Here is a 22844-nt window from a genome sequence, read left to right as displayed (position 1 = left end):
GTGTGTGTGTGCACCTGTGTCTGTCCGTTTATCTGTTACTTGGTCGATGTTAGATTTCATTCCGTTTGTGTGGCCAGAACGAAGGTTAGCCGGGTAGTACTTATGATACAGCTGAGAACTGAGGACTTACTCTTCGCATACAACATTGTAGATAGTCACTCAAATTTTGCCTCATTCTTCAATATTATTACTTATCGGGTCTAATGTAAGCGCAAAACTTCAATGTTATCAAACTATTGTCGAGTTCGACAATTTCATCGATGATTGCAGACTTTCCACCATGATAAAACATTATGGTTGTGGATATAGTTTTCGGAAGGAGGTTTAGGCCTAATGGATTTTACTTCTTTTTGACGAGTTAGTAACGCATTACCCTTGTGTATGTTTATGTTCCCCTGTCTAATTTTGAGAGGCCCAAACTTTCTTTTGTTATTTGGTGGTATGGCGAGGGCGTGGCAGCTGCTTCGTGGTGGCGCTATCCACAATCACACGCTGTGAGATTCAAGATGGCGGCAGGTACGATCTTTCGTTGTTGAGAAATACTCTGTTGAAAATCGTCTTTAAATGCGAGTCGTTTGCAGTGAGACTGTCGTTTTAGATAAGCTTGATGCCTCATGTACTAATATGACGTTCTTTTTGTCTTCTATTTTCAGACTCCAGATCTACGGTAAGTGATTTACTTGCGGCGTTTCAGTTCTTCGCCGGTAACTGCTACTCGCCTTGGTCTCCAGTATCGCACACAAGTCTATGGACATGACGGGTGAAGTGTTGCTTGTTGGGGGTTATGTATGGGGCAGATCGCACGTCCAGTAAAAGTGAGATCTCGATCTCGAGCTGTCAGCGAGCTCGAGTAAGCCGGCAGTCAAGGCGGCATATGAACTTCCGCTAGTGTAGATAGTCGTGGGTGGCTACTCGACTCGCTGGTAGATTGGAATGAACGATCCGAATGAGAGTATAGGTCTCCATGCTACATTTCTGGTCATTTGTAATACACACAATAAAAATTAATCTTTTCTGTAGTGTTACTGACTTGACTGACTGGTCGACATGGTCTCACTAAGTTTGTGACATTGTGTCGTAACGTACGTTGCCTGTGCAGTCTGAAACTAAAGTCGGCCATCTTCCCTGACCCTGATAGTATGATATTATGTGGTATCTATTTCATCATCATCATCATCATCATCTGGTACAGGAAGAAGGCGTTGGCCTGTAATTCCTGATCACTGCTTCTTGTTTGGCCTGTACTTAACTGAGTACGACAGAGTACGACATGCGCAGGAGTGGAGTCATGGGAGATCAAAATGATTTATGGGAGATCATTAATGATTTAATAACCGGAAGCTAAAAATCAATGTTCCCCCCCCCCCCAAAAAAAAAAAAGAAAAAAAAGAAAAGGATAAATGGTTAATTTTACTAGTTCTAGTTTAACATTGTTAATGTGTGCTGTATGTTCCACACACAATGCATGCATGGTATCATCTGTATCATGTATTTGATAAAACATCTGACCTGACTCATGTTTCAGCTTCTCTAACAAGTTACAAATTCCAATGTCATGCTGGGTAAAATCAGTCCGGGAAACCCGCTCATGAGGACCGCTCCCGCGTACGAGGACTGCCCCGCCTCATGAGGACCGCCCCCACGCCTCATGAGGCCCGGGGGGGAACGCCTCATGAGGCCCCCTATTCACTTCTATTCATCTCACATCTGACGTATGAATTGTCGCAACTTTGCACGGTGATTTTTTGTTACACACACATGTCCACTATCCATGATGAAAAGAAGAAAAAATCCTGTCTTTTTTTTTTTCAAAAATCGAGTTTTAATCAACCGATGCAGAGCGCCCATCAAAACATGGGCGCCAGCGTGTTCGCACAATGCAAGACTGCCGCACCTAGCGGCCTGATCCGACTAGTCGGATCAGGCCGCTAGGTGCAGGGTTGTTTGGTTAGAACCAATGATGGTTGATTAGATAGATCTGTGTTTACAGCTCTGAAGTAAAGATGTAATACACTACAGTGATGCACTGGTGTAAACCTGATATCTTGATTCTCTTTCATCGTAGATAGCCTGGATAGTGGTTAGAACAAGTGGTTACCACCGTACCAGTAGCTAAAGTACTAAAGTACATGTTCATGTTTATTTGCTGATAACACAAACAATTTCAAGCATGTTACTTCCAATAGTGATGCTGCTTCTTTGCAAAAAGATCTTGAATGTCTCATTTCCTGGTCAGATACACGTAAGTGGCTTCTCGGGTTCCGTTCGGAAAAGTGTTGTGTTCTTACAGTTGGCAGTCAAGACAAGTGGCATGATTATGAATATGCGATGAATATTGGAAATTTTGTGTATTTTACTTCTCACGTGTAGGCTCATGTCAGGACTTGGGAGTGGAGGTTGATTCTAAACTTATTTTTGATCTGAATTTCCAGGCACAAATTAATAAAGCTAAAAGATTAATGAAATTTCAAGAAGAACATTTGTACATTTACACAAGGATAACTTGTTATTGTATAAAGCGGTTGTAAGACTTCACTTAGAATGTGCCCATGCAGTATGGAGTTCTCATTTGAAAAACAAAACAAAACAAAACGTATTAGCTTTTCGAAAATGTTTAAAGGAGAGCCACAAAACTGGTGTACCTGAAACAAGAGCTCTCTCTTATGAACAGAGGTTGATTCATCTTGGACTCTCAACTTTGGCTTACCGCCAGGCGAGAGCTGATATGGTTGAAGCATTCAAGCTCTTTCATAAATATGATCAAAAAGTAGTGCCTGAGTTAGGTCTGATGAAAAATGTGCACAAGAGGGCATGGTAAAATGTTGTATATTTTTAGATCATGTACCACTACAAGGAAGAAAAATTGTTCTATAATGCATATTTACATAGAAAACTCTGGAATAGTTTAGCAAAAAATGTAATAGATGCACCCAGTGTCTACAGCTTTGAAATTGGTTTAGATAAGTTTTGGAATGAGGAACCTATCAAATTTAAGTTTGACGCCACCCCACCTGGCCATGACCCAGCCTACTTCAAGCAGGACCAAATCTGGATCTGAATATAAAAGGCTTAAAACCTGCATTCAGAATTATCATGTAGTATTAAAACCATAGTGTGTACTAGGAATTGGATTGCGTATTGAAGGGTTAAATGATTCGTATCATGCTTATCAAACTGTGAAAATATAATGTAGATTGGATTTCATGCACAAGTTAACATCCTGCAACCCTCAAGGCCATAACTCAGCTGTCTGAACGTCTGCCCAATAAATACATCAGGGTCAAATATTAGGAGAGTTATTTTACGAAAGTAAATGTTATTGTTGTTTGTTTGCTGAAGTCTATGGGATACCAGCACATTTTCCAGTCAGCCAGCAGAGTTAGATTACCTTTGTTTCTTATGGCATCAAACTGTGCGGTTTGGAAGAGCTGTTTGTTTTATATGGTGATACACACTTACACTTGTACTGTAGCATTCAGTGTCAGCTGCTATTTTTTTTTATTTGTTTCTCCATCCCACCCCCTTTCTCAAGTTAGAATTATAATTTATGTCCAAGAGCTTTTGAAACCATACCATTAACTCTTTATGTGCCACGTTCGCACGTCCGACTCAGTCGACGGCGTGCCAACTTCGCATATTCTGCTCAACAAACAAAGCCGCCAAAACCGATCGATAAATGGCTAATCACTGCTAATCTCGCGGCACAATGAAAGCGTTTCTCGTGCCTTTGTTCCTCTTACACACGGCTTGCATTCTATGTGGTGATTGACTATCAAGGGGTGTTCCCAACTAGATTTGCTCGTACATTCTAAGTTTCTGTCACGGTTTTATGTGCAAAAGTCATGCCTTTACAGTAATGTAGCACCTGGTCATTCAAAAGAAAAAATGAAAATAGATTCGTTATACAATTTATATCAAAACAAAGCTTGGCATTCCTTGTTAACTTTGCCTACTATCATGCCCATCTTAGCAGAAAGTCGTAGAAGTTATACAAATTGGAAAAACAGAATTCTTTCTCAAAGCATGACTACCTTCGTGTCTCAGAATAACGCGGCACACAGGGGGTTTCCATCATGGCACATAAAGAGTTAAAATCTGTGTTGTAGCAAAACCAGCCCCTTCTCAATGGGTTAACATTGATAATGAAATGGGGTGGGGGGGGGGGGGGGGAGTGGATGTGTTGAGCGAAAGAGATAGAGAGGATGTGTCTTTTAATTTATTTGAATTTTTGATTATGTAATGCACATTTATTCTGTCATTTACAAATCTATTTTCTCTTAGATATCTAGGCAAATATTGTACAAAATTACTAAAAGTGGCTGTGTACAAAAGTGTATGATGTTTAACACAATAGAAACTTCTGATAGGGGTGTGGGTATTTATGTTGGACTCTTGAACCAAGTGCAATTAATGCAGGAAAAGGAAAGTATGTTAAAGAATATCAGAGGAGTAACTTGATATTTCTCCTCTAGCAGTTTCTTGTGTAAACCTTGTTTGTATTCATGCTATCAACTATTGTGTGACATTGATCTTGCAATGAAAACTTGTCTGACTTAAGCATGTATATCCTGTTCCTTTTGATATCACTATTGAACTATAATCAGAGACTCCAACTCTCTCGTCTTCGACGGGATCTCCCGCCGAAAACCCATTTTTGCAAAATCTCCCGTTCTGCCGCTTGAGATTTAATTTCTCCCAACCTGGCTCTTTGTCTCCCGTTGGAAAGGATTTCTTGCGGTACTTATTTTTATCGTATGTTGAAAAAATAAGCCTTAGATAGCACCAGAGAGCATCTAGAACCCTAGGAATTCCGCGCTTCGCACACATCAAGTTGGAGTCTCCCGTATATAGGGGTTTCAGGCGGGAGAATCTCCAGATCAGAAGGTGCTTTGGGTTGGAGTGTCTGTATAATTGAGGTTGTAGAGGTACTTGCATGACAAAGGCCCTCTGGATAATGGAATAATTGTTTTCTTTGGGCGGCATGACATCTGATATTATTCCAAAGAAATTGCTTGCAATCACATTGTGATTATTGCAAACTATCACAACTGCATGGGATGGAGTGCTCTTGCGATACCATGGAACAATACAGCCTTAACAGCCAGCTTGAAATCTGACCCCTTGAGGTTTGCTTACAAATGTACTCCTCTTTGATCAAAGTTGTGAGTCATCCAAATTCTCTTGGCATGGATACTTGATGAATTAAAGGAAATGCTACTATATCAAGAAGAGAGAAGAGAGAAATCTGTCTACCCCTATGCAAATGGTGATACAACATCTGCTCTGTCACATTTACTGCGGTCTTATTTTCTCTGAGAACTTAAAGGGATGGTACAGTTTTGGTGGCTCCCAGATGAGAATTGCTTTTAACTTTTTTTGCGAGATACCAAGAAAACACTTATGAAATAGTACAAGCATTACCATTTTAAGAGGAATTCAAAGTTTATTTGATGAAAAATAGGTTTGGAATGGCTGAAACATCCAAAAGCAAAGTAAAACAAAGTGATCGTAATATAAGTTGGGTCCCACATTTTATTAGGATTGCTCTGTTTTGGATATCTCGGCCATTTTAAAACCACTTTTCATCAAATAAACGTTGAATTCATCATGGAATTACATGCTCTTTCATATTTCATACAAGGTTTCTCATTATCTCACAAAAAAAAAAATGTTAGAAACCTGAAGTTAGATCTCAACCATGTACTATACAATCCCTTTAAGGTTAGGGTTAGGGTTGTTATAGGGTTTTCGGTTTAGTTTGATGCGAGGATTAGGATTAGGGCTGGGGTTATGTTTGGCTTAGCGTGCAGATATTTCATGGGAGGAATTGTCACAGGAACAAATGTCATGGAACCATGCAAATAAAGAGTTATTACCTGAAACTAATATACACCATTCACTTTGCAGTTCAGCAATCCAGAAACCCCAGAGTATGTTGGCTTTGCCAACTTGCCCAACCAGGTACACCGGAAATCCGTCAAGAAGGGTTTCGAGTTCACACTCATGGTTGTCGGTAAGTCATCTCACTTTTAATCTTATTTCTAGTTTAGGTATCCAACTCTGATTATTCAAGGCAATGTCTAATATTGTAATTATGTATGGGATAGTGATATTAAACATTGTAGTAGCATTCAGTAAAATTGTGTTGTTGGGCTGATGATGACTCATCACATTTGCTTGATGGATGCTCTTTCTGACTGAAAGAGAAACAAATTTCCAAACTTTCCCAAATATCAGGTTTGGTTCAAGAGAGCAAGATACTAAAGATTATTGTATAAGATTTGAATTTGAAAAGGTCCACATGTACTGTATACTGAGAGAAACTATGGAAGGTCAATGTCCTATGAGTACACCGGTGTAAGGTTCCTGTAGGAATTTCGTAAATTTTAGCGCAAAGGAAGATATCTCCTCATTCGAGGGGCCCCTTGTTTATGGGCAATTCCGCAGTTAGTAACGTTACATTTAAACAAATTTAAATATTTATTTTTGCTACTAAATCCTCATTTATTCATTTCAAGTCAAAATCATGTTAAAAACATGTTCATCCTTCCCATATTCATGATATAGAAAAGACTGAATAGAATCCCATCAATATTAGAATTGCTATTGCAACTAAAAGGGCTGGTTAGTAACGTTACGAAAAAAGGACATGACAAAAAAATCAATATCTTGTAACAAAAAGTGTGCAGAAATTCAAGGTACTTCAAATAAAGTGTTGCATTAATTTCAATTATTGCATCATGGCTAATGTTCACGCAAATATTTTAAGCAGTTCGACCAATAATGTATTAGCTAGACCCCCAAAAGCATGGTTAGTAACGTTACATTTGTCCGAAGTAATTCCGCAGGTCATTTCACCCTTTTGTAATTGACGAAATGTCACATGACTTCTGGAGTATTCAAATGAATTCATCTTTTACCCTTTAGCAAAACTTTGAGAAAAAAATTTCAAAGGAACCCTCTGTAATTTACATTTAAGTGAATTTTAGCATCTCTAGTCCCACATGTACATTTTAAATGATAGTTTCAGATCTCGCAAAACCAATAAATATGAAAAATAAAATGTACTGAATTTGAAAGCCCTTTATGATTTGTGAACATCCATGACATTAGCTGTTACCTAAATTAAAGAGTAAGATAAAGAGGCACATTTCTTTTATCCATGTCATGTCCACCTAACTGCGGAATTGCCCTTATGCTTGTGAGAAGTTGGCGGTATATGCAGTGTATCTTGATTTTAGATGACGAGCAAATGCACAGCATAGCAGCAGAATCAGATCATATCTCAAATCTTGTGAGAGCCACAGTACCTATCTGCCAAGAAATTGTTTTAAAAAGGTTTTTGTAAATATGTTGCTTTTTTCCCAGTGTGAGAGTGATATGATAACACTTCAAAATTGTGTATACTTAAAAATATGATGGGTATAGCGTGGCATGCAGAAGCAAAGAACTTGGAAATGTCAATCAACCTTAAAGCACTGTGAAGACACAACATGTTTTTCTATACTCATAAAGTGGACTGATTTTGATACAGACTGTGGACTGGTTGTAATTATTGTTTACCCTAAGCAAAGAATGGTATTTGTCATCAGTTTTGATTGTTTGTGTATTTGAGACTGTGCACGCAATGTATCAAATCTGTGACTACTGGTATGCCCTTGCTAGTTCATGGACAAACACAAACCAGTTCAGTACTGGTCTTATACAATGACAGGATCTTCTACAGCAATGTGAGGGACTGAAAATAATTTTATGTTCAGGGGAGTTTATGAAAATCATGTTTGTACCCTGTGGCAGATAATCCTAGACGGCTCTCACACAAAATATCATGGCTATAAGGCTCACACCTGTAAATGTAATGGAATATCCCTGACCGCATTGCAAAATTGTACCAAAAATACTAAATTAAGTGAAGAAAAAAATTAATTGAAAATCAGAAATGCAGTTTGGCAAAAAACTGAATAGGCTGCATATATTGAGTAATTCTTCTACACAAACTGCATTTTGTTTGGAAGATGGAAGCTTTTCTCATGGAATTTGAAGGGACTATATTTGATTGGGTGCATGTACAGAAAATATGTGATTTTTTGAGTAAAAAGAACTCGTAGTCTGGCTTTGCAAACCCTTGGACAGAGTTTGAGCTGAAGAACCCCCCTTGAAAATTTGATGGATGAAAGGGTATATCTCACTTTTTCAGGTGAGTGAAGATGAAACACCTCATTTCTCCCTGCTATCTTACAGAATTTTTTGAATGTTGAATTTTGACACATCTCTATGGGGGAAATATTTACCCGTGTGAGCCCTATAGACGAACACACCAGGCAAGGAATGACCTTGTGACCTCTGTGGCTCAGACGGGTCCAGGAGACGACAAAAGTCAAGTGGCTATGACAGCCATAAGGTCGATGCCGGAAGCCACATGCCTCTTAGCAGTTTCCATGTGCCGCCTTTGACACACTGTACATTGTATTTCAGAAAGGATGTTTGGATTAAAATCTTACAGCCGCCTCTGTTGATCCCATCTCACATAGGGTGTATGTGATCAGTCAATAGGCGGTGGAAATTATAATTTGAGATACTAGTGTAACTATTAAGATTTAATCAGGTTGAGAAATCATTGGGCAAGATACAGCACATTGGTTGGCACCGGGGCACCAAAAAAATGTTTTAACACATGGCAAGTAATCTTTTATCTCACCACGTTTAATATCATTTGATAGACTTAATTTGTTAAGACAAATGAGATGAACACAGTTAAATTGTGTTTGTTTGCAACATGTGTAACCCGTTGAGGACGGTTTGATGTTGCTACAACACGCATTTCCCATAGACGCTTGCCCGAGTATACTCGGGACTCGTCCTCAACGGGTTAATGTGATATCACCACTTGAAATTTATCATCCATTGTAAATGATGTGGCATTAGCCCTGTTTGAAACACTGTAGCATCTAAATTGCTTCGCTTTCCAATGTACATGTTATGAATATAGACTGAAATGCTTGAATTTTTTTCTCTGCAAGTACATAGTATACAAATAATGACTGCTATGAGGGGCACAGTTAAAATTATGGGCCCGAGGTGATGTGAAAACCGTAACTATGCCCGAAGCGAAGCTGAGGGCATGGTTATGGTTTTCACATCACCGAGGGCCTACATAATTTTAACTGTACCCCGAATATCAAGCAGTCATTATTTGTTTTATATACCGAAAATATAGATTTCGAAATATAGATACCGAAAATATAGATTCTAATCTCTTTTACAGCACTCGTAATCAGTGCTGATCGACAGCGCGGCGGTCGTATCATTGGTGCGTACACAGTGATCATCTATGTGTACATACAGTGTACGTGTACTACCGTAACAAAGTAACGGGGTTGCGACTGTCTCCAAACCAGTCCGCTAGTCTCTTTTACAGCACGCTGATCGAATGCGCGGCGGTCGTATCATTAGTGCGTACATAGAGCAATCTATGTGTACGGGGTCGCGACTGTCTCTAAAACCTATTTACTAACTGTGCCCGCGCCCCGGTCACAGTAACTCAAAAATAGGGCACAGTTATTTTCATGACTCCCCTTTTAACCAATCAGATGAGAGGATTCTGGAAATGAGGTATATAAATTGGTTTGGAGAATAAGATTACTCCTAGATGTAGGCGTGTGAATGTTGTAAGACTGTTACATTCAGATGCAGATTGTTGTAGGCACTGCAGTTTAGAGCTCACCTTTCCACGTCTTGAATCTGAGGCTGGTAAAAAGATTGATTTTTAAGTGCCTACCGTCGCCTATTATGGTGCCGTGGTATACCAGGGTATGCTGTAGCAGATGGAACTCAATTAACACTATGGTGATCAGGAGGAAGCTAAGGGGAGCTTTTTTTTTTTTCTTTAAAAGATGGGAAGAACATAAAGTTGTACAGGTAAACAAACGTGCCAAGAAATGAGCTCCTTTATAACTTCCTGCCTATGGGCAACTCCCACATTGTCATGTGAATTATAACAACTTGAGAGAATGAGTTGATAGAGTGTTGGTAGCTTATCTGTGCCAATTCTCTACAGTATGCCATTTGCTTTTTATGTGTAAAACATACACATTGTCTAGACTGATATATGCTTGTCTTTATGTATCTTGTTTTATTTATCATAAATTAATCAGCAAAATTGATGTGGCATTTCACCTTTTTTTTTCCCCTCCAAGTCAATCAAATCTTTATCATCAGCAGCAAAATCCGACTCTGGTATTCTACAGGTTTTTTAATGTTTTGAAATAGTATCATCAGTTACGAGTAATCTCATCCCATTCCTCAGGTGAGTCTGGTCTGGGCAAGTCCACACTGATCAACAGTCTGTTTCTGACGGATCTCTACCCGGAAAGACACATTCCTAGTGCGGCAGGTAACTAACAAACCAATTAAAGGACCAGTTCACCTTCATATACATGTAGATTGAGTGAATGCAGCAATATCACTAGAACACATCAGTGAAAGTTTGGGGGAAAATCCGACAATCCGTTCCAAAGTTATGAATTTTTAAAGTATCTGTGCAACTACTGCTGGATGAGAAGACTACAACAGTGTATGATGTCACATGCGTACAACGATATATCGAAAATAAAAAGAGAATTTCACAAAACTTTACTTTTTGAAAAAAGTGCACCCCCATATCTTTGACATGTTACTGACGTATGTTAAGGGTAATATTATTCCCCCTGCCTTCTGAAAGAGAGAAATCGATTGTTCTTTTGTTATGCGAGAAAAGTGAAAATATGCTGAAATTTCGTTATTTTTTCTTTATATCGTTGTACACATGTGACATCACAAGCTATAGTAGTCTTCTCGTCTCGCCGTGACTGAGCAGAAACTTCAAAAATTCATAATTTTTGAACGGATTGTCCGATTTTCCTCAAACTCTCACTGATGTGTTCTACTAATATTGCTGCATTCACTCAACCCACATGTCTATGTAGATGAACTTGTCCTTTAAATCTTGGATTTGTTGAATATCATCATTATCAGTGTTTCTTCTTCTTCTTGTTCACTTGTAAATGGGAATGCCCATCTCCAAAATGAATGATGCAATGCTGATCAGGTCAGTCAAACTCCCATACAATTTTTTACTCCAGTGTCTGCAATTTTGGCAGAGCATGTGTCCTCAGGGTGTTCTGCAAGGGGCGCTCCCGTAAGAGACGCTCTGGTGTCATGCTGCTTTTCTGACTTGGGCGGTGTTCTGATGGACCAATCTTGAATTCATTGCACATGTGGCAATTTTTGTTCATGTTTGATTGTATTTGATCACGTTTTTTAGACTGATAAATCCATCACACCAGAGTGGAAATTTTTATCATCAAAGGTTTGTGCCTGTTTTGATCTATTTTTGCTAAAAGCATAGTTAATAGTCATGTAATATTAGCGTTGCCTGTTAATATAATTATTTATGTCTGCTGCCCTCTATCTCCTGTGTATCACAGAGAAGATTGACAAGACTGTGAGTATCGATGCTTCCACGGTGGAGATTGAGGAGCGAGGAGTGAAGCTTCGACTGACTGTAGTGGACACGCCTGGTTACGGTGATGCCATCAATAATAATGACTGGTAAGTTTGCAGTTTTATCACATGTTGACATGAGCCTCTGGTTGTGTATTGATGTTAACATGTTGGCTCTACAAGCTGACTGTGTGATGTATTTGTCTGTGAGAATTAAAAGGGAATGAAACTCAAATGTACTTATATGCATTGATTGAATGCAGCAATATTAGTAAAACACATCAGTGAAAGTTTGATGAAGTTGGACAATCTGTTAAAAAGTTATGCATTTTTAAAGTTTTGGTGCCGTCAGTGGATAAGAGGACTGCTACAGTTTATGACGTCATGTATGCAAAATGATACGTGGAAAGTACAAAGAGAATTTTCATATTTCATGGAAAGTACACTATCCTTTGACTTGTTCCTGACTTAAATTAAGGGTAATATTTTCCCCCCTGCTTTTTGAAAGATGTAAGTCAAGAGCTTTTTCATTATGCTAAAAAAGCAAAAATATGTTGAATTTTCTCTGTATTTTCTTATATATTATTGGCAAAAAATTATGTCCTAAAATGTTGTAGTAGTAGTGGTGACAGCACCAAAATTTTACAAATTCATAAATTTTGAAACGATTGTCTGATTTTCCTCCAACTTTCACTGATGTGCCCTACTAATTATTGCTGCATTCTAAATGTGGTTGAAGGTCAGTCAATTATAAAATCCTTGTAGAATTTGTACATGACCCACAAGGTTTGTGCAAACAGTGGGTTAAGGTTACTAGTCTATCTCACCGACACTGTGCATCCGAAAACATTTTTTGACATGTCTGTTTCATTTCTCTCTTCTTACACCTCGCCAGCTTCGATCCCATCCTGAAATACATCGACGACCAGTACGAGCGCTACCTCAACGACGAGAGCGGTCTCAATAGGAGAAACATCGTCGACAACCGCGTCCACTGCTGTTTCTACTTCATCTCGCCCACCGGCCACGGGTGAGTGACCATTAGGCGCACCGTCCATACTGACCACCATGCGTGATATTTGTAGGAAGACAGAGATCTGCCCATAGAAGTGCTATCCTATTGTTGTGCCCAAATGTTTGGCATTCTTATTGTAATATCCCTTGTTTTGAGATTTGTCCTATCATGTTTGGTAGTCAGTATGCCAGTGTATAATCTTGTACTAGGCGCTCTTCTTGTTTAATTTTCTGGACCCCAAATAGAGTATCAACCACTGATGGGGCTACCTTACAAAAGGAGGCGGAATAGCTTTATGATTTCACATGTCCATCCATACACACCTTTACATACATACAAACAAACATACATTAATACATCATTATAAACATACATACACACATCCGAACATGCACATAACCATACATACATACATACATGTATATACACACATCCATACATACCTACATACACTCTTTCACACATACAGTATAACAAACATCCATACATACATACATGCAAACATACTGTACATGCAGACATACATAGCCTTAATGAGACAGAATGACAAGAAAGTGTTAGTCACTAGTCTATCACAAGTGGACCCCTGGGTTCTCAGTACGGTACTTTGAATGTAACTGAAAATGAAAGTTATGCCCATTAACTTGTGGATATTCTTGGCATCACATTCCTAAAGCCACCATACCATGTAAACGATACATTCAAGCTTTAGTTGTATCGCCTGAAGTATGCTTTATATTCTCCATCATTTACTCTCACTTTCATACTCTTTGATGTGAATTTTTGTACAACCTCCCCGACATCTCGTGGCACCCTTTTAAAACAGTCCACTTGAGAGCTAGAAAATCTGGATCTCTTTAAAAAATAATTCAAACCTCTCCTAGGCCTGTATGAATAGGCAAATCAGGGAAATGCAGGATGAATGATGAAGTTGTTCTTGTGATTCTCTTCTTCTTTTTATTGGAACAAGGCTGAAGCCCCTTGATATACAGTTCATCCAAGCGCTGCATAACAAGGTGAACATTGTGCCCGTCATTGCCAAGTCCGACACCCTGACCAAGAGGGAACTGAACAAGCTCAAGCAAAAGGTACGCTGCTTCTTTCCTTCCCTCCATCGATCATTTAGGGCCTGAGTGCAATACCTTGGCTTTGTCTTTTTAATTAAATGCTTGTGATTACCCACAGTCTAAATTGCAACAACTTGAATGCTTGATGTCTTTCTCTTTATTTCCTGACATGTTACCAGATACCTTTTTTTTTTTTGCCCATGAAGCATTTTCCACTAGGATATGTCTGAGAGAGAGAGGAAAAAAAAAAATTTTACGTAGAGGTTTTGTAGTCTTTCATTATTTATCAAAATTATTGCAAAAACTGTGTGAAAATATTTTGTTCTCTTTCATATGAAACAGTATACTCGTACTGTATCAGCTACCTTTTGATCCATGCACAGTTGATAGAGAAGATACATGAAAAGTCATATAAAATAAGGGAATAAACAGAACAACAAAAAACCTTGATCCATCTCTCTGACCTCCACTTATCCTCCTCTTCCTCCACCCCAGCCCCGACACACACACACACACACACACACACCCTTACTCACTACTACAACCAACAGTGCTTACTGCAGTTGAGTTGGAAATGTCATGGTTAAATGTCATATTGATGCCTGGTATGTAATATAGGTATTGGATGAGATCCATGACAACGGGATCAAAATCTACCACATGCCGGACTCCGACTCCGACGAGGATGAAGACTTCAAGGAGCACAACAAACAGCTCAAGGTGAGATAAGGTCTCATGAAATATATCGCCTAGGCCAAAGGGCAGGATGATGAAGATCATATCCTTCATTAATGAAATGAAATGAAATTTGATTAATTTGAATGAAATCCTGTTGAGTGATTAGTCTACAAAGTATCGAGCAACCAAATATAGTACTGATGTCTTGAAGATAGAGCGCGGATGGAGAAAAATGCGCTATACCATGATGTAATATTTAATATTCATGGTATAATGTATTATACCATGAGTATTATGACATAAATATGTGATGAAAACAAAGAAAATAATTCAAATTATATAACGCCTAAATAGATCCTTGTCATTTGATTGGTTTTTTGACATTGATCATTCATCCCATTTCACTCTGACATCGTCATCTGTGCAATTGTGGCTCACTTTACCGTGCAATTTTGGATCCATACAATTTGCTCCATTGCATGCATGCCGAGAGCCTGGCACACGACGCATGTGAAACACTTGCGTTTGCAGTGTGTATGCGACAGCACGCTACGGCTAGCTAGCGTAAAAAGCGCTCATTGAGCACTCTCTCAGATCCCGCATATTCTCTCTTGTTTCTAAAGTCATAAAGCATTATATGACAAGGATCTATTTAAGGCATTATATAAAACAAATAGTAAATGTTTTTCATTTGTGCTATTGACAGAATATTTCATTCGGTGAAAGATGAAATGATCCTATCAACTCGGCAGCGCCTCGTTGAATGGATGATTTCATCTTTCGCCTCATGAAATATTCTGTCCATTGCACTCATAAACATTCATTATTTGTATACTATATGTGATAATTTTGATAAGATCTTCAAAAGTATTCTTTTGTAACTGGTGGGTTATCATTGAAAGGATTTAATTTTCTCTCTATTTGATGATGAACCTACTTCAAAAAAATGAATAATAATATGGCATCTAGCTGTTTTTGAATTCAAATTCTTTATTTTTTTACAAAATGTTCAATCCATGTGAAGTCTGAGATAACAACAGTACAGTAGACTCCTCATAAAGAGGACTCTCTTTGAACACTGAACACTTGTCTCGATCAAGAGGCATTGCCTGTAATCCATTGTAGAATTCACAAATTCTTGAAAGGGAAAGCAAGTACAGTAGTTTTATTTCGGCTGAGTACAATAATGACTTTTCACTCTGCCCTATGCCTCTGGTAGAATTCACTCATCTTTTTCATGTTGTACACCAAATCAAGGCAATAAACTTTTCATTACGTGGTGACTTTGTGTGCCAGAAATCATTGGCAGTAGGGTAGTCATTTGACATGTCTGTTGGGAAAAAGAGAAAGAAAAATGTATATCTGCTTTTCTAAGAAATAGAAATGGAAACTAACCTCAAAGTCAAGTTTTAATGATACCACTCATGGGGGGGGGGGGGGGGGGAGGGGGGGAGGAATTCAAGAAAATATTCACAGTGAAAGTGAAATTACCTTGGGCACAGAAAGTATTGGAAGGCAGGATTTCAAAGTTTTTCTCATGAAGGCAGTTGTTTCTTTTTCATAGGCGAGTGTGCCATTTGCAGTCTGTGGGTCAAGCCAGCTGATTGAGGTCAAAGGTAGAAAGGTCAGAGGTCGTCTGTACCCATGGGGAGTCGTTGAGGGTAAGCTTTGCTCATTCTGTTTTACAAGACTGTTAATGTAAATATACACAGCAACATTTAAACTGGGCGCCTCAACTATCCATTATTTGTATATATCTGTTACATGATACCTTTTCAACTTTCCATTGAGACTTTCCTTTTCAATAGGTTGTAGTGCATGTTATTGCAACAAGTATCTTTCTGCAGCATTGCCAGTTTTATTATGTTCTCACAGTAATACTGTATACACCATATATTGTGTGAAGTTTTTTGTTTGTTTGTTTGTTTGTTTTTTTGCGAGTTGATTGCTGTTCGCAAGTTGAACAACATGCAAAGATATTTACTCCAACCCCGACGCAAATGTGATGTGCACGCGTACATCTCTCTGTTCATTACTGCACTCCACGATCATTTATTTAACCACTCGCGAAGTTGTTGGGAAGTCTCGATCTGTAGAAAATTAGACTCGCTAAATATATGGCATGTGCAGTTCTCGAAACAAAAGTAGGTGTTGCACTTTTCTTTCATGTGATAAACCCTCATCTATGGTGGTAATGTGAAACTTGTATCTCTGCTAGTAAGCCGTGCATACTTTTTATTTTTTATACTTCTGTATCACTTAATGAGAAAGAAGTGAAATGCATTGTGCACCTATTGAAACCTTGTACTCTAATTGCGAGAATTGCACTGTGATAATCAGTGGTCATTATCAGAAGCATGGAAGTGCTGACGCCAACCAGGAAACAAAGTTCTATTTGCATGGTTAATTTTGTGTTAAAGGTGTTACTCAGCTAGCTGCAGAGATTTGGGAATGTATTCATCTATCAGACCCATACAAATTTAATGGAAGTGGATACCTATTGGGGGGAAAAAAAATCTGTGATAGAATAGCTTAGTTTTACGATTTGTTTGTGAATATTGTTTTGTAAGTGTCTTGAGTTGTGTAATTTGCTTCAAGTGGTTCAATTCCACATCATGTTCAAGTTGGCTGTAATAGAGGGAAATATAGAAAAAAAAAAGAATGATAAAGTGTTTTCTTCAAAATATGCAGTAAGACATGTATTAAATTTTACCATTAGAGTTTCACAAAACAATGACATAAGCAACCATGTATATGCATATTGGAGGATGGGGTGATGCATCACCACAAGTGTCCTTTTTTACCATTGGAGAAATCTTCACAAGATTTTCTTTTTGACATGACATACATAACATTGAGTTGTATTCTTTTGATCAAATTATCAAAGTCTAAAAGGAGCCTATCAGCAATTACCTCTGAGAGGAAATGTGTTGGAGTTGCTAAATTAATGACCCCAAACCTGATTTTGTAAAATATTTTTTTTGTGTGTGTTTGAAACCATAGGGAAAATTGTAATGTGATGACATGGATTATCGTCTTCTAATTTGCATGGAAAAACAAAACAAAACATATGTAACCTTATATTGTATAACTTTCTTATTTCATATCTAAATTTGAAGATGCTTCAAATCATTCTTTTTGTCTGATATTAATTTATCATGTATTGAAGTCTATTTTAGCATGATGTGGAATTATGTCTCAGGGTAGTCTCAGCCAGCAATTGATTTGATGAATGTTTTCTTTTGATGTCATTTAGTTGAGAATCCAGATCACTGTGACTTCATCAAGCTCAGGAGCATGCTCATGTAAGTTTGGTTTCTTTTAACCTTTGTAGCACCTCTGCATAATATTTATATATATACAGCTGAAGAGTTTAACGCATGAGTTAACTCCTTGCATGTTAATTTGAGAACGTGTGTATGATGGCAGGTGCTAAAAAACAATGAAAATAATACTAAAATATGGGATATTTTAACTACAACTTTAAGAATACTCCTTTTTTGTGTGACAAGCAAGGTATCACTGGAATGGTTTTTATATTCTTCCTCTCTCTGATGATAAATTTATAAGTGTAAAATGTTAAAAAATGGTCTGTAATCTGTTTTGCTATCAGAATCTTCAACTTGTTTAGAAACAAATGTGCATTGTATCCTAGAGAGAAACCTTTCTTTAAGGAATTTGTGGAGGTTTGGGGAAATGATTGATACATTGAGAAAAGAAAAAATTCCCTAAAGCTATTGACATGGAAATACTGGCGTGTATTTTGCCATGTGATTATCAGTGAATTACTTCGCTTTTTGTCATTTTGGAACTGTAATATTGCCTTCCGGATGGTAAAATATGCTGTTTATTTTGTGACACTTCTTTCTCTGTCGAAGAGCCACCTTATAAAGGGTTACTTTTTTCTTATGTGTGTGCATTTGTGTTCTCTAAAGTGAGAATGATACTCAATTTTGTTGTTGTTGTGAGAATACATTTGCTTTTCTCCATATTTCTGCTCAAGATATATCAGGGATTTATGTTCATGATATGTAAGACTGTGGTAACTATACAGCCAGATAGCAAATGTCCAGGAGAATTGTGAAATTTTTATCTGCTTGTGCACATGATAAATGATGATTACATGTAAAGAAGACATATTATGTAGGTTGCCATAGACACTATGAATTAATTGCATTATATAGTCCTTGTCTTCTGCTAAACATTGTTGTGTTTCTCTCTCTGGTTTGCTACAGTGCCTACATGGAAGACTTGAAGGATGTGACACATGAAGTCCACTACGAAGCCTTCCGGTCCGAGAGGTTAGCAAAGAGTGGAGGTGCACCCAAGAAACAAGCGTGAGTTCTCTGTGATGGTTATTGTCTTGTGACATTTGGATAGACATTTGTGGTCCAGTTTAAAGTAGAATTTACTCCAAATATATCGTTGGGATTCAGTGAATGGAGAAATATGATTTAATGCACAGCAGTGAAGTTTCAGGAAAACTGAACAATTTGTACAAAAGTTGTGAACTTTTTTTAAAGTTTTGGACAGATCCGTGTGCCATCTTTGCTCAATATGAAATTGGACATTGGTGTAGAGAAAATAGAATGAGAATTCAATGTATTTCTAGTTTTCAAGCCTCATGAAAGAATTACCTCTTTCAGAAGCCAGGGGAAACAATTTTACCCTTCACATGACATATCAGTAGCAAGTCTAAGGACTGTGTACCTTTCATTGAGAAATTATGTGATGTGGAATTCCTCTTTATATTTTATCTCGCTCGCTCGCTCTCTCTATAGTTCTATGTACACGTTGTAAAAGATTTCATTTTCGAGAGGGTTTATTTTGCAAATTTCGGGAATTACTGTTGGACCACAAATTTATCGTGGCACACTGTATACTAGTCCACTGTGAATAAGGGCTTGCATGGCCTTGTATGTTTTCTCCTGGTCTAGTCTCAATCACTATGGTATGTACTAGTATCTTTGTGCACTCGGTCATATACTACAGTGTAAGTACACATACAGTAAAGTGGCGGGGTGAACAGACAGGCATTAAGTGCACTTACGAAAGCCTCGGTGTTAAATTGCAAAAATAACATCTCATGAAAATATTTGTAACTCCTCATTTGCAAAAATGTCTGTCCACAAAAATAACAGCTTTCACAGTATTCACACATGAATATGACCCACCTCACTGAGCCCTTGTCTCTCTCTGTGTTGATATGAGCAGGAAGAGAGGTGGAATGGCCGCTGAGGAGCCAGCTAGTGAGAAGGACAGGATGCTACAAGAGAAGGAGGCTGAGGTAAGATTGTATACAAATAGTGAATGGTCATGAGTGCGATAATAAAGACTTCACACAAGGTGAAGGATCGAGGTGCTCTATTCAACGAGGCAAAGCTGAGTTTGATAGTGCGCCTCATCTTTCAGCGAGTGTGAAAACTTGTTCCATTGCTTGAGTAAAGACCATACTGTATTTGTTTTGTACAACACCTCGAACGTCAGCAGATGTGGTCCACACAGATTCTTGAAATTAGCACAGAAATGTCAACCATTTTCACAAAAGGCAAGTGAGTAACACTGTCAAAGTCGGTTCAGTCGTGTCCAGTACTACATACGCAAAATGAAACTGATCGGTCAAAGTTGTATGTAGTAAAATGAGTGAAAAATGCGCAATTGTAAAGACACTTGTAACTGTTGAGTGTGCATGGCACACACAATCATGAGTTTAACACGGGAGTCAATGGAAATTGGTGACGTCAGGCATGCGATATCCATTTTTGCTCGTACAAAATTGCATGGCTAACAACGACAGCGTGCAATGGAACTTTTAACTACAGGTCAAATATGTGATAGTCTTTTTTGTTAGCACTTTTTACATACCCGTGACTGGAATCAATAAAGATATCGCTTGTATCTATCGGCCACGCGTGTAGCTAGCAAGTTCTAGTGGCACACATCCGTGCACATCGCACAATTATCAATACATCATTATCACTTGTTATCGTCTTAGATCTAACGTTACTCTCGTTCATTCAACTGCCTCCGTGCCGCGGACCGTGGTTTTACGGTACAACCACCTGTGTTGTAAACATTCAGCACGATTATGAAATAAAAGTTCAGCACGATTATAAAATAAAAATCTGCATGGTTGATGGAATATATTTTTATCAAATCTCAAGTTTGTCAATCGATGTGGGATATAAAGCAAATAATCATCTCCTATTTCTCTGGCAATGGATACAATCTAACATCGTCTCGGTGATCCTTGAGGTGTCTAGCAGCCCTCACCTTCGGCTCGGCCTGATAGACACCTCGCGGATCACGTCGGCGATGTTAGATTGTAACCATCACCCTCGCAGTTGATGATTATTTGCTTGATACATCTCACACCAGGATTACATGGCCATTGTCTGAATTTTTTGCCCCAATCTGATGATGTGCATGCCCATGTTTTCTCTTTCCAGCTGCGACGGATGCAAGAGATGCTGGCCCAGATGCAGAAACAAATGCAGCAGCAGGCCCAGTCTGGTGGCCTTCAGTCGGAGGAGGTGTGAGCCTCGGGCCACGGATGGGGGACTACAGACAAGCCTTTTATGGTACATACCTCAGTCTTGTAGGAGTAGAAACTTGAAAATAAATAATGATAAAAAAAAGATGCATCACTGGATTAAGAAATGTGCCATAACTAAAGTTTTGTTGTTTTATCACTTTAGTAGTCTTTAAAGGATGTAGGTAGGAATAGTTAGTTGTTCATTTTTTTTTTCTTTTCATCGATTCAAACCTGACAACTTTAAAGTTTAAATCCACACACAAAGTTGACTTAATGAATAGGCTAAAACCATACAGACAGAAGAGTAGAAATTTCATTGAAATCTTAGCGAAGATGAGAAAACTGTGGAAGGTTAAAGCTCCACTTTTGTTTTCCCTGAAGAGTGATATTAATGGCTGCAACTGCATTAGCGCAGGTGATGGTGTCACAACACTCTATTGCATTGATTTATTTGTTTGTTTTTAATTGCAAAATAAACAATTTTTTTTGTATTATTTGGCAACTACAGTCCCTCCGCTCTACCTTGGAAGGTTATTGAAACGTGGCAAAAAGCTGATGCAACGTGTAATTTTTTGTTTTTCCTCCTTGATTTCATTGCCACAAAAAATTTAGTAAACATTTGTTTGCTGGTCAGTGGGAGACTAGTGAGGCCGAGCCATCATTACCGCATCAGAAGTTACGAAAGCAGTCAGTACTGATGTCATCATTTCAAAAAATGTTCCCCTCCCCCCAAGAAAACAAATAGTAGAAAAAATACATTAAAGAAATGAAAATTCTTCAGTTTATTTATACTGTTCTCATTTGCTTCTACATGTCTTGCAGGTGGATCACAAGTATTAAGAAAAAAAAAAAAAAGAGGAAAACTGCTGGGCAGCTTTTGGGGACCATTTATTCCACTCTTCACTTTTCCTTTGCCTCTACTGGAGATGGGACTTTCTGGATGCTTCACCTTTCTTCCCGTCTCAAGCTACAGAAATGCACGAGTAACCTCTAGAGATCCATTGTGTGTTGACCCGCCTCTGCGCCCGCTGCAAAAGTATGATATCACGGCTGACCGGAAGCAGAAGTAGCAGCGGACATGAGTTCATAATAGTCAATCCTTTCAGTATCCACATTATTGCATGCTTTTTTGCTGCCCTCTCCCCACTACAACCTTGAAAACTCAGCAGCGTGCATTAACTAAAAAATTAATATAGCCAGATTATAATACAAGCTACTCTGACCTAGCTATTATTCCAACTCTTGCAGGGTATATATACCCCTGTAATAATACTTGATCTGAAGGAAATGTTCAAGGTGTAAACATGCCAACTATGCAAGGAATGTGCACGCAAGAGAACAGCTGAGAGATCAAAACACACAAAGCAAAAAGAAATCTCTTTGGCAACTGGGGTTTGTGGCAGTGAAGTAATCATGATTATTTGGTGTGTTTAAACACAAAGAAAAATTCTGGCCGTCTTGTCTTCTCTGGTTCATAGTTCAAAGGTTACTTTACTTCTATCGGTTTGAGGCTAAGTTCACTCAGGTAGGGAGCATGGAGGTGGAATGATGTAGAAGGTGAAACAAGCTATGCACTTTTTTTTTTATAGTCTTCACATATAAAATTATGGAATTCTGAGGAGTTTGACATAAATTGTATCAAAATCATCTCATTTTATTCTTCCCCCTCCCCCCCCCTAAAAATAAGATAGAAAACAAGATTAATAGATAAATGTGATATTTTAACATTCAAATTTGCATAGGTCAAAGTATTGGGGTTTAATCATTGTTTTTAATGTAGTCCAATACAGATGCATGACAATTGTAATTAGATGAGGACATGATTTAAACTGCATTGAGGTTTGCATGCACACAACGTTAGTAAGGATGTCCTTTGGTTTTTGACAAATTTCTATCCAGGAGCTGCACATTGCATCTTTCTCACAGTGTACCTCAAAAGTATCATCCTGAAAAAAAATAAAAAATCACAGAAATCAAGAAATATCTTCAAGACTACCCAAATTCTCATGCTATGGTTGTCTTCGTTTGCGTCATTTGCCGCCGTCCTGTACAAAAATATATGAAGCAT

At 38.3% G+C, this 22844-nt stretch overlaps 1 protein-coding gene across 1 annotated transcript; it reads left to right on the top strand.

The window, feature by feature from the left end:
• Positions 1–505: 505 nt before the first annotated feature.
• On the top strand, positions 506–22338 carry LOC139735778 (septin-2B-like). Its single transcript, XM_071646528.1, has 14 exons — positions 506–516; positions 654–667; positions 5908–6013; positions 10307–10393; positions 11466–11589; positions 12377–12511; positions 13467–13584; positions 14182–14283; positions 15806–15902; positions 17498–17546; positions 18477–18578; positions 19456–19528; positions 20691–20822; positions 21599–22338. Exons 1-13 carry the CDS (start codon positions 507–509, stop codon positions 20778–20780), a joined length of 1107 nt encoding a protein of 368 aa, XP_071502629.1. The 5' UTR covers position 506; the 3' UTR covers positions 20781–20822; positions 21599–22338.
• Positions 22339–22844: the final 506 nt, after the last annotated feature.

This window comes from Diadema antillarum, unplaced genomic scaffold (assembly GCF_040938485.1).
Source record: "Diadema antillarum isolate AM-2024a unplaced genomic scaffold, OU_Dant_1.0 seq00000597_RagTag, whole genome shotgun sequence".
NCBI lineage: Eukaryota > Metazoa > Echinodermata > Echinoidea > Diadematoida > Diadematidae > Diadema > Diadema antillarum.
Note: the sequence above shows the minus strand (reverse complement) of the source record. Positions and strands in the feature narration are given on the sequence as shown.

Excerpts from the sequence above, each read along its gene's own strand:
- LOC139735778 (XM_071646528.1), top strand. Across the intron at positions 6,014-10,306 it reads GTTCACACTCATGGTTGTCG|GTGAGTCTGGTCTGGGCAAG; the intron begins GTAAGTCATCTC and ends CCCATTCCTCAG. Across the intron at positions 18,579-19,455 it reads GGTGCACCCAAGAAACAAGC|GAAGAGAGGTGGAATGGCCG; the intron begins GTGAGTTCTCTG and ends TGATATGAGCAG.